Source organism: Triplophysa rosa, unplaced genomic scaffold (genome assembly GCF_024868665.1).
Source record: "Triplophysa rosa unplaced genomic scaffold, Trosa_1v2 scaffold472, whole genome shotgun sequence".
NCBI classification, from domain to species: domain Eukaryota; kingdom Metazoa; phylum Chordata; class Actinopteri; order Cypriniformes; family Nemacheilidae; genus Triplophysa; species Triplophysa rosa.
In genome coordinates, this window is record NW_026634477.1 from 1 (window position 1) to 17,289 (window position 17,289).

The 17,289-nt window shown below is 42.3% G+C and overlaps 2 protein-coding genes across 3 annotated transcripts; one reads left to right on the forward strand and one right to left on the reverse strand.

The window, feature by feature from the left end:
* The first annotated feature begins 239 nt into the window (after positions 1–239).
* LOC130550898 (choline transporter-like protein 4) lies at positions 240–8,345 on the forward strand. Of its 2 annotated transcripts, XM_057328422.1 has the most exons (20): positions 240–412; positions 500–599; positions 724–855; positions 928–988; positions 1,632–1,755; positions 2,609–2,626; positions 2,929–3,012; positions 3,543–3,655; positions 3,785–3,907; positions 3,992–4,091; positions 4,186–4,278; positions 4,359–4,461; positions 4,538–4,797; positions 5,487–5,581; positions 5,670–5,773; positions 5,852–5,925; positions 6,040–6,110; positions 6,201–6,295; positions 7,435–7,519; positions 7,607–8,345. In XM_057328422.1, exons 1-20 carry the CDS (start codon positions 255–257, stop codon positions 7,711–7,713), a joined length of 2,100 nt encoding a protein of 699 aa, XP_057184405.1. In that variant the 5' UTR covers positions 240–254; the 3' UTR covers positions 7,714–8,345. The 2 variants fall into 2 exon arrangements, with proteins under 2 accessions (XP_057184405.1, XP_057184406.1); XM_057328423.1 differs by lacking the exon at positions 2,609–2,626.
* Positions 8,346–8,453: 108 nt separating this feature from the next.
* Positions 8,454–16,726, reverse strand: rnf5 (ring finger protein 5). Its single transcript, XM_057328424.1, has 6 exons — positions 16,431–16,726; positions 12,836–12,854; positions 12,612–12,724; positions 12,452–12,506; positions 12,207–12,318; positions 8,454–11,752 (listed from the first exon to the last, which is right to left on the reverse strand). The coding sequence occupies exons 1-6, from the start codon at positions 16,628–16,630 to the stop codon at positions 11,619–11,621; spliced, it is 633 nt and encodes a 210-aa protein (XP_057184407.1). The 5' UTR covers positions 16,631–16,726; the 3' UTR covers positions 8,454–11,618.
* Between the last annotated feature and the right edge of the window lie 563 nt (positions 16,727–17,289).

The following is a 17,289-nucleotide window of genomic DNA, read 5'->3' on the forward strand; positions in this document are numbered from 1 at the left end:
CTCTCTCTCTCTCTCTCTCTCTCTCTCTCTCTCTCGCTCGCTCTCTGTTCTTATTTAACAACTTGAACACACATTCTTTGTAAACATTGAACAGGTTCTGTGTCATATTATGTTGAACAGGTGCATGTCATGTTATAATGTTTACACAGTGCTGTATGGAAATTTCACCTGAGCCGTCATCCCTTTAACACAATAATCAGTCAGCAGGGTATTATGGGTACTCAGGTTGTAAAACACACCAGTGAGAATACCATATGTACACTCAATTCAATGACTACATCAGATTGGTGTTTGAGTTGATGTTTATATTGAATTGTGTTTCACGTCCTGTAGCCTGGCTGTACGGAGACCCTCGGCATGTGCTGTACCCCCGGAACTCCACCGGAACGTTCTGTGGGATGGGTCTCAACAGGTGACAGATCTGCATCTGACTTTATATTCTTCATGTTTCTACAGTGGATTGATGCTCATTCTGTCTGTCTGTGTGTGTGTGTGTCAGAGATAAGCCCAATGTGATGTACTTTGACATCATCAAGTGTGTGACGGGGACTAACATCATGGCTGCCGCTCTGCAGGGTCTCCAGTGTCCCACCACACAGGTGTGTTTACATCTAGAGGTTCAGAAGAGATCTCGATAATGTCTCAAAGTGGGCTCAGATCTTGTATTCTTACAACGTTGAGACCATCTGAGCAGTAAAACTGTGTGTGTTTGTTGTGTTGTAGATCTGTGTGAAGTCGTGTCCCTCTGATTTCTGGGCTCTATCTCCGGCCGCCTATCTGCCCGGAGCAAGTCCAGCCAATTTCTTTAGACAAGAGTACTGCGTGCCCTCATTTCAGCTGAAGGACACAAAACTTGTAAGTTTGGGTCTCTGAAGAAATATCAAAACCATCAGTACATGTCAGTGAATTTCTCTTGTTTCTCCACAGACAGCTATGGATATTATAAACCGAGAGTTGTGTCCATATTTCAACATGCCTACATCATCTGGTGAGTGACTCCATCCGCTGTGATCCTCTGGGGTCACGCTCGTGACTGAACACTTATATATCTTATATCTTATCTTATATAGTTTTTCTTTGATTTCAGTTTTTTAGGGAATTTGATGATTTTACGTAATATTTTGGCAACAATTATGATCTGTTTTTCCATTCGTATAATATTATACTGTAATACTAGTCCTATTCCCATTCCTTTCCATCCATTATACATTTTCACCAAGATTCTTACCATTCCAATACAATCCATCAGACATAACGTTTTCCTGTTTCCAATGGCAGTTATTTTTGACAGAGGACCACAAGTACAACAATGTTTTCGGACTGTTTAGATTTTTGTGAATCATGCGTGTGGTTTTGTGTGTTTATATAGCCAGTGCTAAAATAAAATTAGAGAGAGCTTTCCTGTAACTCAGTGGTGGCGCTAGCAATGTCAAGGTCATGGGTTGGATCCCAGGGGATTGCATATAATCAGAAACAAATGTATAGTACAATGCAATGTACAGTAAGTGGCTTTGGATAAAAGCGTCTGCCAAATGCGTAAATGTAAATGTAAGAGTACAAGAGGATTAAATATTGTTTAGTTTCATAAAACGTTATTGGCATGATTGTTCATATAGAATCTCTCTCTCTAGTGTTGGGCAGGTGTTTGCCGAGTTTCGCAGGAGATGCTTATAATCCCAGTAACATTCCCTCAAACTTCAGTATTCAAGGGATGAATGCAAACCAGTCGGTGTCAGCCATCTTGAATGCAACGGGGTAAACACACACACAACACACAACACACACACACACACACTGTCCTCCTTTGCAGATTCAATGTCACACATTTACCTACATTTGTTTAGTGACCTAGAAATACTGCAGAATCCTCCATGTTTCTTCTGTTACACTTCAGTCAGTCTCCTCATCATCTCTTCAGTCACACTGATGAACAACGCTTTCATTTCCATTTATTTTGTGACGCAGATAATCACAATTTTTGCACAACAAATCGTGTGGAGTTATTAATCGCTCCTTCAGACCAACACAGAAGTGCTGTTTTCTTCAAATCATAAATCTCACAAACACACGCGCGCACACGCACACACACACAGCACTCACACACACACACACACACACACGCACGCACACACACACGCACACACACACATGCGCACACACTCACACACAGAGACACTCACACACAGCACGCACACACACGCGCACACACATGCGCACACACTCACACACAGACACGCACACACAGAGACACTCACACACAGCACGCACACACACGCGCACACACTCACACACAGACACTCACACACACAGAGACACTCACACACACAGAGACACACACACACGCGCACACACACAGACACACACACACACACACACACACAGAGACACTCACTCACACAGAGACAATCACACACACAGAGACACACGCGCACACACACAGACACACACACACACACACAGAGACACTCACACACACACACACGCACACACACACACACACACACAGACACGCGCAGACACACGCACGCACGCACACACACACACACACAGACACTCACACATCAGTACGTGTGTTATATTGACGTGTGTGTGTCTCTTCTGTTGACAGTGCTGGAGGGGCGTCACAGTGAGTCAGAGAGTGTCTGTGTGTAAGAGTAGAAATCTGTCTGTCTGTCTGTCTGCTGGTGTCACATCACCCATCTCTCTCTCTCTCGTTGTATAAGTGTCTCTCTGCAGATCGCAGTAGTTTGTTAGCAGGGGTCTGTGTGTTTTTGTTGGTAGTTTTTAAAAACATGTTTGTTTGTAGAGCTTGAACAGGTGGAAATCATCTGCACTCGCTGCAGGACAGACGCTCGTGTGTCTGATGTGTCTGATGTGTTTGTTTTTTATTCTTCCTATATACGTACATCTCTTCTGTTGTGATCACAGAGATCTGGTGAACGGGTTTAATGCCAAAGACGTGGGTTTGCGGATCTTTGAGGACTTTGCCAAATCATGGCAGTGGATCGTAGCGTGAGTTGTGTTCTTGAATTCTTTCACGTCGCCCTCCAGTGGTGTTTGATTCACACATCCGAAAAACACTAGCTGTACAAAACGAACCGTTTTTGTCCTGTCTGCCAATGACGGAATAAATACCGTGTGACAACATAAACTTCCTCTCACAAAAACATCGTGATCGTGTCAGAACATTTGTGGTGTACATACCTGACAGAATACATCAGAAGTGTTTTGTCACAACTTTAGAATCAAGTTTCAGAATTAAGACAAATATGATGTAAAAGATGTTAAAAGCTGAGATCAGATCATTTGCGGCGTTCTGGTGTTTTTTCATTTTGCAATGAGGGTTTAACTGACCAGTAACATTTCATGTAGCCATTTGTTTGCTTTCATCTGGACCTCAGAAAATGTTCATTTTGAACCCAGTTTGGGCCATTCGTGTTTTCAAGCGTTGGTTAATATTTGACATTCTGGATTTATCAAAACAAATCTTAAATTGTTTTACAGTTTGTGTCAAATGTCTTACGTCGTTGGGTTTTTTTCAGGGGTCTGGTCATTGCGATGGTGGTGAGCGTTTTCTTCCTCTTGTTGTTACGCTTCACAGCGCCCGTCCTGGTGTGGATTCTCATCGTTGGGGTCTTGGCTGTCGGTGCTTTCGGTGAGTTTTTCCAAAGCATTATTAATGTGACCTGTCAATCACACTCTGAGTCTGAGATATGCTTGATCATCTTGAATGTGAACTGGATTCAACTTGTGTCCTGCTGGTTTTCGGTTCTCTCTCTGTCAGGTATCTGGTACTGTTATAATGAATACATGTCTCTGGCTAACTCCAGTCTGACCTTCAATAATGTGGGCGTCACCACTAATGTTGATGTCTATCTGCAGGTGCGAGACACCTGGTTGGCCTTCTGTGAGTGACATCACTTCATCGCTTCGTTCTTGTCATTTTTGCCTCTTCGAAGTGTATAAAGTCTTTCACTTCCTCTCTCTGTAGTGATTATTCTGTGCGTCGTCGAGGCGATTCTGCTGTTGGCATTGATCTTTTTGAGAACACGTATTTTCATAGCCATCGCACTCATTCAGGAGACCAGCAAGTAATCCCCCCCACACACACACAAAACATGTGAACACACACAAACTGAACATAGAATAAGAGAAATTTGTGTGCGTGTGTGTGTGTTTTCTCAGAGCTTTAGGTCACATGATGTCAACACTTTTCTATCCCGTCATCACATTTGTGCTGCTGTTGGTGTGTGTGTCATACTGGGGCATCACGGCACTGTATCCTTCCTGGCACTGTGTGTTATGTACAGTTGTGTGTGTGTGTGTGAAGTGTGTTCTTTGACTCGGCGTGTGCGCAGATATCTGGCGACGTCCGGCGGGCCGGTGTATAAGGTGGTCGCACTGAACGCCTCGCAGGGAGATTGTAGCACCATACGTGCCAATGACACCTGTGACCCGGAGGTGAGAAACACACACACGCGATCATGAGTTATGTCTCATTAACGTATCATGATAATGTACGCTTTTTTCTCTCCAGACGTTTAACAGCACCCAGTACCCGGCGTGCCCGTCTGCCCGCTGCATCTTCATCAACTATAACACGGAGGGGCTCTTTCAGAGGAATCTCTTTAACCTGCAGCTCTATAACGCTTTTGCTTTCCTCTGGTGCGTGAATTTTGTCATCGCTTTGGGTCACTGTACGCTGGCCGGGGCTTTCGCCTCCTATTACTGGGCCTTCAGCAAACCTGCAGATATCCCAACGTTCCCTCTGGTGCAGTCTTTCATGAGAGCGCTGCGGTAAGAACGGCCAGCACAACCTGACAGCAGTTCAGCCGTGTTTATTGTTGCATGACACGATGCCTACTTTTTGAACAGGATCCAATATTTGTGTTAGAAAGTTGATAGTTGATTGATAAGTAAGGGATAATCGATCCGAATGTTATCACAGACTAAACCCCATACGAGTACATCAGACAGGAAATATTGAGTTGGAAAAGCTTTTCCCATCTGCTTTAAGCCAAGTCACAGGCATCAAACAAGACGGACTCGCAATCTGGTTTAATCATTTGTCAGTATCATCTCATGTTATTCATTTATATGTAAGGTCGGGACCAGGATGACTCTGGGGATAACAGACCTTGGAATTTTATGACCGGCCAATCAGAATCAAGTATTCCAAAGTGCCGTGTGATCAAATATTATAATATGTCACTTTACCGAGTTTAAATACAAACACTGTTTTATGTCATATTTGAGTCGGCGTTAGAACGGTTTACAATAAATTTGTGAAGGAAAAATTGTTTCGCAAAATAATCATAAACTCAAATCTTTCAGAAAAGCGGATGTTTCACCATTTAGTATAATCTTGATGTTTTTCTTAAAATAAACACACGGACACCATGCATCCAGTATGAAGGCATCGTGATTGTTTAAGGCTTTATCTGTGGTTCGTTGTTCATGTTGGAAACCTGTCATCTTCTCATCAGATATCACGTGGGTTCGCTGGCGTTCGGCGCTTTGATTCTCACGCTGGTGCAAATCGTCAGAATCATTCTGGAGTATCTGGACCACAAGTTGAAATGTAAGAGATCAGAAGAGCAGTCAAAAAACATCACGACACAAATGAACCTGTTCAGTAATAATAACCGTGTGTGCGTGTGTGTGTGTAGCCACTCAGAACCCGTGTGCACGCTTCATCATGTGTTGTCTGAAATGCTGTTTCTGGTGTCTGGAGAAATTCATCAAGTTCATCAACAGAAACGCTTACATCATGGTACACAATCCTTCTGTCTGTCTGGATGAAACACAATGAGAGCATCTGCTCAACGAATTCCTCTTTTCTGCTTTCTAGATCGCCATATACGGGAAAAACTTCTGTGTTTCAGCGAAAAACGCTTTCTGTCTGCTCATGAGGAATATTGTGAGGTGAGCTTCTCTCGTTCTCCAGAAATCATTTCTGCGCACACATCTAAGAGAGGAAGCTCTCCACCCTAAAGAACCCTGTTTGTGTTTCCTCACATGTGTCTCTGGTACCTTCAGGGTGGTGGTGTTGGATAAAGTGACGGATCTTCTCCTGTTTTTTGGGAAACTGCTGGTTGTCGGGGGAGTTGGTGAGATTGTTGTGACATCATCACACATGTTGTTTAGTGATGTGCATGCGTGCGGGAGGTCTCGGTGAGATCTGTCTCGTGTCTCCTCAGGTGTGCTGGCCTTCTTCTTCTTCTCCGGCAGGATTCAGTCTCCAGGAACAGTGTTTGAAACGGCGGCTCTCAACTACTACTGGATGCCCATCATAGTGAGACACCTTCATATTCATGACAAACATTCATTCTGACGGTTTCGGTGTGCTGTCTATTGCTGGTTTTACTTGTGTCATAAGGTCTATATATTATAAAGTTTAATAGAATTTGACAGAATGTTCAGCATCAACAGCTGTGTGATAGTAATACAATTCAGTGAATGTAATATTTGCATTATGATTTTAATCGGTCTTATCTTTCTTAGACGTATAATATAAACACAGACTGCTGGATTGTAAAGTGACAGTTCCCCCGTAAAATGACAATTCTGTCATCGTTTACTCACCTCCAGTTGTTCCAAATCTGTATACATTTATTTGTTCTGATGAACACAGAGAAAGATATTTGGAAGAATGCTTATAACCAGACAGATTTTGCCCCCCATTGACTCCCATAGTAGGAAAAATTACAATGTTAGTCAGAAGTGCCCCAGAAATGTTTGCTGTCCTACATTCTTCAAAATGTCTTCCGTGTTCAACAGAACAAAAAAAGTGATAGTTATTTTTCCTACTATGGGAGTCAGTGGGGGGCAAAATCTGTCTGGTTATAAGCATTCTTCCAAATATCTTTCTCTGTGTTCATCAGAACAAATAAATGTATACAGATTTGGAACAACTGGAGGTGAGTAAACGATGACAGAATTTTCATTTTTGGGTGAAGTATGCCTTTAATACAGCAAAAATCCCCCCACATTTTGGATTACCAACAACACTTCAACACATTTCACTCCCATATATTGAAGCATAAAGTATATATTATTCAACTGATACGTGTACTATATATATAATGTATGCTTATTTTTATATACATTTATACATAATCAGTATTTATACACAGTTGTGGTGATTTATTTTTAAAACAGTAAAAAATACATAAAAATATTAAAATAAAATTTGAATACCGTTAAAATAATGTCTCACGCAAAATACAACAAAACTACAAAATACTTTCTGACTTGATTCATTTTGATTTTGTCATTAATTTTGACCTTTGTGAGATTCACATAAATTGTGAATTTTGTCTCCTTATTAATTATTGATGTGTTATTGATGAATTTCCATTTCATTTTTTTAAGATTTTGGAAAGACATTTTATTGCGTGTGAAGATCATTTATTGTCACGTGTGTTCTGACAGACGGTGATATTCGGTGCATATCTCATTGCTCATGGATTCTTCAGTGTGTATAATATGGGTGTGGACACACTGTTCCTGTGTTTCTGTAAGTCTCACACACACACACACAGTCGTGTCTGATCTGTTTGTTCATCACTGACTGTTTGATGTGTTTGTGTTTGTGTTCGTGCAGTGGAGGATCTGGAGAGGAACGATGGGAGTGCAGAGAAACCTTACTACATGTCCAAGAATCTGATGAAAATATTAAACAAGAAGAACAAACAACCCAAGACAGGCTGATGATGATGAAGGTCTCAGCCCTTCATACCTTCAAGCACGGTCACTTTTAAACCCAATCCCTGAAGATCCACGTAAATACTTTTAAAAATCTTGTGATTCTAGTTTCTGTTTTTAACGTCTGAGTCAAACTAACAGCCCAACAGACACAAACTAATGCCTTAATCCACAAAGATGAAGAATCACGTTTTGCTTTATTTGAGATGCTGTTTAAGAAAACTTTTAGTGCATTTGGGTGTGAGCCAAAACCATTTATTTATAGGTAACATTATTACATTTTTTATTTGACTAAAATAGACACAGATAAAAGTACTTTGCAGGTTTAACTGATGTGATGTTTTGTGCAGAATAATATCATGTTCTTCCAAAACGTTTTATAGACACTTTTTCAGTTTGAAATATTAAACCATTGACGTTTTCTATAGGTCTGAAAGTCCATATGTTTGAAGATCCAAAGAAAGATATTTTTGGAATGTTTGTTGTTTTTATGGTTGCAGACAGTAGTTTTTCAGATGTAAACATTGTTTTGTATGTTTGTTACTGTGTGATTTAGTGTAAAATGAGCAGAGATTATTTATTCAGAAATATTCAAGTTTAATAAAACTGTGGCACATGAACTCTGGTGCTCGTGTTGTGATGTTGTTACAGGTGTTTTGTGTTCTCAAAGCCTAATACTACAAGCACTACAGACTTACATTTAGTCAACAAATAAATTCAGCCCTGTTCTTTTCACAATGAACTCGCAACATCTCCGACAAACCATCCGTCCTAACTGATGCAAGGTTTGACAAATGATTTCTGACACTTCAGAAACTGCAGGATTGTTAATGGAGAGCTTTTATTTTCTTGCTCAAAAATCATTTTTTTTTATTAAACAAATTTAGTACCCCATATATGGGAACGGGATTAAATGAGAAACGTCTTCACTTTACGGCCTAGAACATGTTAAATGGAACCTTAAATTAATGAAAATTTACTAATCTAGCAGTTTACTCTAAAGTGTATTTTCATAACTGGAAAAAGTTTGATTGAAAATCTTGCATTGATTTCTTGAGCATCACTGAATGTTTGTATCTTTTATAATAGTATTTGAGTGTCTGGATTTGTCATCAGTATATAAAAAGATGAATCTCAACATCTTCCAGTCACTGCTGGACATGAGATATTGAAGATTGTGAAGGATCTGGATGATTTTTCTGAAGACCAGTGGACAGTTTAATGGTTCAGATTAAACAAGAATCTGTCACAAAACATTGATTGTTCAGGTAACATCATACCGTATTAAGTCTTGTTCAGGCTGGACCACATTTTCAACCTTCATTTCAAAATTGATCATCTTCAACATTTTCCAGATTGCACAATATGTATGTAAACGTTTGACCAGCAGTTTACCACTGGTAAAAGTATGCGCTTTATAATTTAATTTGAAGAGTTTAAAGTTGAAGGCTATTAGTTTTTAAGCATACTTGTAAGAATGTAAGAGAAAATTAATGTTTTACGGTTTAGTAAATTCCAGCTAAACAGCACAGAAAAATTTACTTTAGATTAAAAAGACTTTACAACTTGAGATCACATGACCGCTGTGCTTCTTCCTAAAGCAGAATATTTCCTTCTCAGGTCACAGAAACTTTTAAATGAAATGAGCATTCAAACATTTCCTCTAGTTAAAATGTGGTTCATTCTGTGTGAATGTGATTTGGCTCGTGTCCCCACCACGTCAATAAAATCATCTCAAAAATGTTGTTTTTCAGTTTTATGGCACACACGAATGCCGTGTCTATAACTGTGACCACAACCATGTGATTCAAAACAATAAATCACACACCCACACCGTTTTAAATGTTCCACTCCCACTTTAATTTCATCCCCATTTGCACAATAATTAGGATCTATCTTAAGACTTTAATAGCAAAAAAGACTTTCTTTACAAACATATATGCTTTAACCAGTGATATGCAAAAAGAAAAGAAGTCACCCAAAACGGTGAGGTCAAACCTATGACCTGCGCTGACGTCAAACTTGGCGTAATCACATACTCATCTCTTATTGGCTCGCTTTCAAAAAGAGGATTAAACAGCCAATCGTGTGCGGCGGAAAATGTTCTTTCACGGGATGCGAAACATACATTAAACCAACAGCAGCACAAACCATCACCTCTCAGCTGTCAATCAACTTCATTTACAACATCTAAACACACGCGCACGAGGACGCACGTTTATAACATTATCCGTTACATTGTTCACTAGATGTTGACATGAAGCCAAAATGACCAGTTTTATAAATTTTACAAATTCACTCGATTTACCATCGAGTTTAATCTTCCAGTACATGAAAATAAATGGCATTTACTCAACAGCTACACAATCAAACATTTTCTACACTCTTCCTCTTTCATTTAGTCTGTAAATCATGTTTAGTTAAGATTTGTGTAACTTGCGAGTCGATTAAGAACAGTTTACTGTTAGCTGTGTGTGTGTGTGTGTGTGTGTANTGTGTGTGTGTGTGTGTGTGTGTGTGTGTGTGTGTGTGTGTGTGTGTGTGTGTGTGTGTGTGTGTGTGTGTTTACACAACAAACATCACACATTAGATTCTGTTGTGAAAACATGACACTACAATCGGGTTAGTCCACTCAAACTAACCCACAAAACGCTTCTCATGGGAAGAACCCAATCAGAATAACACCACAAATATCAGATCAACTCTTGACGGGTGAATGAAAACCATCACATATAAAGAGAATCAAGCCATTGACGTTTTATGCATCGCAACATTATTCTTTACACATGATAAAATCTAACTCATCACAACTCAAAAGTCAATAAAATATGACTAAAATGTAAAAGATTTTGCCCATACGACAGCAGTGAGAATAACGTCACAATGCAATGATGTCCTGAATAAAATGTCTCGTCTTCAGATTTTTCAGGTGAAATAAGAGTGGGCCCTGTTCTCGGCGGGACTGAACGGGAATGAATGAGTACATGACTCACAGTATTAGAGATTTAATCATCCTGACAGAATGTGTTTTAGACGGCACAGTGCTACGGCCTGAACATAAAACAACAAACAAACAACCAACGCAACCGTTTCTTCACAACTCCACAGAAACTCCTCTGTCCCGACTGCAGAAAACACAATTCTGTCTGTGCACGCTCTTATGTCCCAATTTCTTTGCCATGAGAAATCTCACACACACAACTACGAGTTTTCCAAATAATGAATTCTGTTATTATTTACTCATCATGTTGTTTCAAACCCCACTGCCGTTATTTCATCTCCCAAAACATGACAGTCAAGATCGAAATAAAAAGGTCGGCATGCACCCGTGCGCTGTATTCCAAATATCCTCAGATCATAATAAAGGTTTTTATTTCAATTTAAAATAACATGCACATCATGATATTCCAACATGTTCAAAAATCATTTCTTTTGAATATTAACACAATGTGATTTTGGAGGGGGAGGACGATCAATGACTAGTCGTCTATAATCACACAGCTTTGAAAAACAGCACACGAGTCACGTCAACTGTCCGTCACACATTTAAAGCCATGTGATCTCTCCTCTAAACGACTGTCGTGTTCCACAGAAACAGAGTCTTGTGGGTCTGAAACGACACGAGGACGAGGGAATGATTTCTTTGATGAGCTGTTCTTTTAATAAACTCTCCAGACGTGGCGTTCATGAATACTGTCTCTGTTCTTCAACACTGATACCAGCGGACGAGTGTGTGTGTGTGTGTGTGTGTGTGTGTGTGTGTGTGTGTGTGTGTGTGTGTGTGTGTGTGTGTGTGTGTGTGTGTGTGCGCAGTGAGACAGACAGAGAAGATGAAGAATTTTCCTCCGCAGAAAAACAGACTTTAATCTCTGCGTCAATCATAGATGGCGTGTGTCCATCGCTTCAGCCCATCACACGCTCAACATCCAGAAGAAGAAGAAGATCGCGAGGAAGAGGAAGAGCGAGTCTTGCCAGTTGTTGCCGTTGTTGGGGTTTCCGTTGTTGGGGTTTCCGTTGCCGTGGTGATCGGCTGCATAGTGAGGATCTGCGCAGACGGCCGAAACATCATCGTTAGAATCATCGAGAAATAATACATCAACATCAGAACATCAGATAAGAATTACACTTGAGCTTTGTGACGGAATGACATGTTCAACAAAACACATTTCAAACCAAGAAAAGAAAACAATATATTTAAAAGCGATTTGGCAGACACTTATTTTTATAGCAATGTGTGTTTCTGTGGGATTCAAACCCTTGACCCTGGAGTTGCAAGCACCACACGTGACTTCGAGACGTGAACATGAATTATATCAAAAAAGGTTTTGATCAAACCTTGAGTCTAGGCCACAGCTGAATCTGTGCCATGCACGTTTGAGTTCGGATGAAAAATAAAGCTCAAATCTGCATTCTCAAATTCAAGCCCCAGTGACATCACTCCATCGGAACGTGACATTCCAAAATAAACACGTCCGGCTAAAATAAACACGAGGACTGACCTGCTCTGTGAAAATGATCGTTGGTATTAAAGACTGTGGTGAAGAAACCGAATGGAAAAGCACCGATTCCAAAAGACATGTGAAAGCCTGTGTCGCCGAAACCTTGAAATGGCTACACACACACACACGCACACACACACACACGCACACACACACACACACACGCACACGCGCACACATTATTACATGCAGCAGCTGCACATTCTTAATGACACAAAGAGTTTGTGTGAGAAGAAGCCGCTGACCCCTCGACTCTCTGCTTCTGTTCTCTGACCCTGAGGTCGAGGAGGCGTTTTCAATCTGTAACACACACACACACATTCGTAACGTACACAAAAGCAACTAAAAACTCACAATCATTAAGCAGTTGAACGGAGATGATGATGTTTGGATGAGTTTGGGTACCTGGGGTCTTCCTGACTGGTGCTGCCACGACCGTACAGCGGAATCACTTTATCCCGACTGATTCCTGCTTTACACACGGGACACTGCTGCCGACTGGGCCGCGTCTCCAGCCACTGAACACACACACAACACACACAATTATCATCATGTAAAACACTGCCGTTTCTTTAAGATGTTTGTGCTGTGATATCACAAATAGTGAGATGTTATCGGTGGAAACTGACCTGATGAAGACACGGCCAACTGCATGAGAGAGAGAAAGAGATATAATATAAATACAAAATATAAAAATATCGTTGCTGACTTTCCAAAACCACGAATCTCCAAATTCGCTATTTTTCAGGAAATAGAAAAAACACTTCGCTTTTTAAATGATTCAACACTGTGTTGTCGAATTTGACAAGCACTTTTTATACCATGGTCTGTTTGAATACTGGATTCTGATTGGCTGGAAGGTGTGCATTAAGTAAGGGATAATCCACAGCTAGCCGTGCGTTAAAGGGTTTTAATGGCTAGATATTTGTAAAAGCCAGTGACAAACATTAAGGGTGACTAATAATAATGATTTATGACCAAAAAATACAAATCACAAAATATGGAGATACGAGGTTTCACAAGGACAGCAGCGATATAATGAAAATACAACAAACATAGCTTTAGGACCTCAAAACAAACATGCAGTATAACAATAAACAAATCAAGAAGACTACAATAGTGAATAGAAAGTATACGTTAATATTCCCATGATTATGGTGGCCAAAACATTCACAAGAACAATATTATCGCAATATTTATCCAAATTTCTTTTTTAAAAGCAATTATGAGTAATGCCTAGGGATGCACCGATTCCATTTTTTAAAGACCGGGTACTGATATTTTTTTTCTGGTACTCGCCGATACCTATAACCGATGCCTGTATAATAATGCACGAAAATAACGAACTATTCCTGCGAGTAATAAAGAGCAAGGAACGCGATTCAGCACGTTTGGTCTGAACACAACATAGTGTACATTGTAGTCTGGGAGTGAGATTAGCTGCACAGATCACACTAGGTGACAATTAATAACGCGTTAAGATGATGAATTATAATGAAAATCTTCACTCATTTTGGCACCCCTAGCATTTGCCTACTCCGCCTATGCCCAGGGCCGGCCCTGCATGAAACACATACCAGATCACAAAACGTCTCGGTTACTATCGTAACCTCTGTTCCCTGAGAAGCGGTCTCTCAACATTGCGGAAGCTCCACATATGGGAACTCTTCCCTTTTCCACTTTCCTGTAGTCTTATTGGATAACGCCAGTAAGAAACTGGCCAATTGTCGCAAGACATGCAACAGTATGCAAATACTGATGAACCCCTGGCAGTATAAATACCGTGCATAGCGACAATACCTCAGAATCTACGAGAAAACACCTGCATGGCTGATGAGCGTCGAACACGGCGGACTATGCAATGTCTCGTTCCCGCTTCTCAGGGAACCGAGGTTACGACAGTAACCGAGACGTTCCCTTTCGAGAGCGGTCTCTCAACATTGCGGAAGCTCCGCATATGGGAACGATATACAATCCCGCCGTGAGAGTAGCAAGATCAGCCCGACCAACTGGGTTAAAACACACCAAGCACGGGGTCATGCACACCGATTCAACCAACCGCGAAGTCGCACTGAGCGCTCACAGCTGGTTGGCTGAGACAGACCAATGAACTGCCAGTTCGGGCTCATGCATATCCAAGTCAAAGAAATGAGCGGGCTGCGCTATGACAGGGCAGACACCACAACAGTAAGAGCCAGCACGGTATCCCGGGGTGACATAACAGTGAACATAAAACATGTCAAAAGGCTTGTCGCCATTTTGAATGACGCCCATGTGAAAGAATAATCACAACATGTGCTGACACGGCATACCGCCATTACAATGGGGGCCTACTCACGTGTGAAAATTAAGCACAGGGTCTGCTCGTGTACGAGAAACGGCTCATAGTGAGAGAACCAGATGAATTGCACAGCATATATACAAAGCAAAACCTAAGGGAGGGTCTGCTCATTGTGTGAGAAACGGCCAAAATATGCTTTGTTATATAGCAAGCCGCTGCATTGGGGACTGCTCATGTAAGTGTGCACACTGTGGCGTGGTCTCCACTAAGTTAGTGGAGAAAAACTATCTGCAGATAGCTTGCGCGGTACGCCTCTAGCCCTCAGCGCGAAGTCAGTCTCCGCCCTTAGATCCTTCTCGGTGTCCGCCTCCAGGCTGCCGCTATCCAGCGACTGCAGGATCTTAGCCTGGAAAACCAGCAGCACCGCCATCGAGTGCAGAGCGGAAGTCGCTTCCCCAGCAGAGGCGTAAGCTTTGGCGGCGAAGTGAGCAGGCCTTGTCTCGCACCCCACGAACTAGAGGAAGGGCACAGATGATGGCCTGTGTAGGAGCGTGAACCCGCGCCGACTGAGGGGCAGACCATGAATTTACCACGTGCTCGTGGACATCGATGGGTAGCATAAATAGACGGAACACCAGCTCTATGAAGAGAGCTCCAGTTGAGGTGGAGCTCCTCAACGGCCTTCTCGAGGAACCTCATGAACTCCTCGTGGAGGTCGGCGATCCCGCACCGACTCCGCCCAGTCTTTGTCCGAGATGTACATGGAGTCATCGTCCACGACGCCGAAGGAAACAGCGTACACGACAACGAAGGGGGCTGGGGAATGAGGCGACGGCAGAGGACGGCGGTCCCAGGCCGGGTCGTCGCCGCTACCTCGTGGAATGGGTGGGCCCACCAGCGGCTCGCTGGCGGCAGTGAGCCTCGACCCGAAGAGTCCATGAGCGATGTTTCTGTGAATCCTCAAGACACGCTCCGGCGTTCGGCACAGTGCGCGCAATCGGGCTCACAGAAGGCAGCCTCAGCATGAGCCAGGCCCAGGCAGGCAATGCCGTGCTCGTGGGTATCCGGCACAAAGACGACAGAAAGCAGCCATCGGATGCGGTGAAGAAGTCTCCAGTTGCGTCTTCAATGATGGCAGCATGAAAGAGAAGATTCTGAGGTATTGAGGTATACGTATGCACGGTATTTATACTGCCAGGGGTTCGTCAGTATTTGCACACTGTTGCATGTCTTGCGACAATTGGCCAGTTTTTTACTGCCGTTATCCAATAAGACTTCAGGAAAGTTCCCATATGCGGAGCACCCGCAATGTTGAGAGACCGCTCTCGAAAGGGAACCAGTTTTTAAGAACAGTCACAAACTTTTCAAAACAATCACAGTTGTTTCGTTACAGTTGTCGTAAAACCATAGAGGCCGAAAATCAACTATAGTATCGCTACAACAAACCGCGGTATTTGTAGTAAAACTGTGGTGAAACAATCTACCTAGAAACACGATTAATGCACGTTTACAAACGAGCATATGATACACTTACTGTTACTACAGTAAATGAATAATGGCGTTTTATTTCCACCCATAATGAAACATCCACGTGCTCCTGATGCACTAATAAAGTTCATACTAGTGTGCAAATATGTCTGTTGTGGTGTCGGTGCAGTTTGGCTCTATGAACAGCGGTTACTATGGTGATCTGGGTGGGTTAGCATGACGATAACACGAGACCCACCCCTATCCAACATGTCAATCTGTCGATCATTCTCTCTCTCTCTCGTGTTTATGTTTATAGCTGCAGCGTTAACGCCGGTTGTTTTGAGGGGCAAGTGTGGTTACCATGGTAAATGCTACGTCAAACGGTCATTGACATGTCGTGCTCGGGGTGTTATGACAGGACTGTAATGTTATGTTATATCGCGATATGAGTATAGACGAGTGATCGATCGTACCAGAAAAGATGTCCGCACAGGCTGATGACGGCGTCGCGCGCTGTGTCCAGGCAGATATTACACTCGAAAGTGGCGCGATCTCTGTCCCGCTCGCTCTCCGCGCTTCCCCCAGGCTCTGCGCCGCCTCCGCCGCCCGGGACTCCCGCTCCTCTGGCGGGCGCGCCGTCACTCGAGCTCCGGTGCTGCTCTGCGGCCTCCATCCTCTCGCGCTCTCTCTCTCTGCTCTTCGCTGCTGCGTCTCGCCGTGACGCCACGCTACCCCGTGACCGCTGCTACTTCCGGTGGTGTCAGCAGGAGGGGCGGGGCCAGAGCGTGTGGGGTTGTTTAGTAAACAACTCGATGCCGTGGGCGCTTCTCAGTAATTTCTTATTTATGCGTTTCGTTTCCTTCCGTCTATCTACACAAAGTTCATTCTCTCATCAGTATCATTAACACTACAAATAATAAACACTAAAAATAAAGTGAAACATATTTAAAACCCTTTCACGAGGCATAGGAACTGAGCGAATGTTTATGAATCAAGTAAAACTTGATTCATCCTCTCAAGCTACAGTAGATCTCACGGACAAGCAGAAAATGCTGAAATAAGACATTATTGACAGACAGATGAGTGCTGCCCTCTGCTGGTTAAAATAACACATGTGTTAAATGACTTTAAAGTCCGAGTGAAATTAAAAATGACGATGATTTTTTCATGAAATATTGCAGCGTTTATAGTAAATAGCTTATCTATGTGGGTCATTTTCTTCTTAAAATCCATGTACCCTCATAATCTTCAGTTAAAATCTGAAAATGCACGTCTGCACTGAAATGACGATACATCTGAAATGACGTCAATTAGACAGGTTGGCTGTAGCAT

Excerpts from the sequence above, each read along its gene's own strand:
- rnf5 (XM_057328424.1), bottom strand. The coding sequence starts at position 16,630 with ATGGAGGCCGCAGAGCAGCACCGGAGCTCGAGTGACGGCGCGCCCGCC. Across the intron at positions 12,507-12,611 it reads ACCAGTCAGGAAGACCCCAG|ATTGAAAACGCCTCCTCGAC; the intron begins GTACCCAAACTC and ends TGTGTGTTACAG. Across the intron at positions 11,753-12,206 it reads CGATCATTTTCACAGAGCAG|ATCCTCACTATGCAGCCGAT; the intron begins GTCAGTCCTCGT and ends CCGTCTGCGCAG.
- LOC130550898 (XM_057328422.1), top strand. The coding sequence starts at position 255 with ATGTACACTCAATTCAATGACTACATCAGATTGGTGTTTGAGTTGATG. Across the intron at positions 989-1,631 it reads CAACATGCCTACATCATCTG|TGTTGGGCAGGTGTTTGCCG; the intron begins GTGAGTGACTCC and ends CTCTCTCTCTAG. Across the intron at positions 3,656-3,784 it reads CTTGGCTGTCGGTGCTTTCG|GTATCTGGTACTGTTATAAT; the intron begins GTGAGTTTTTCC and ends TCTCTCTGTCAG.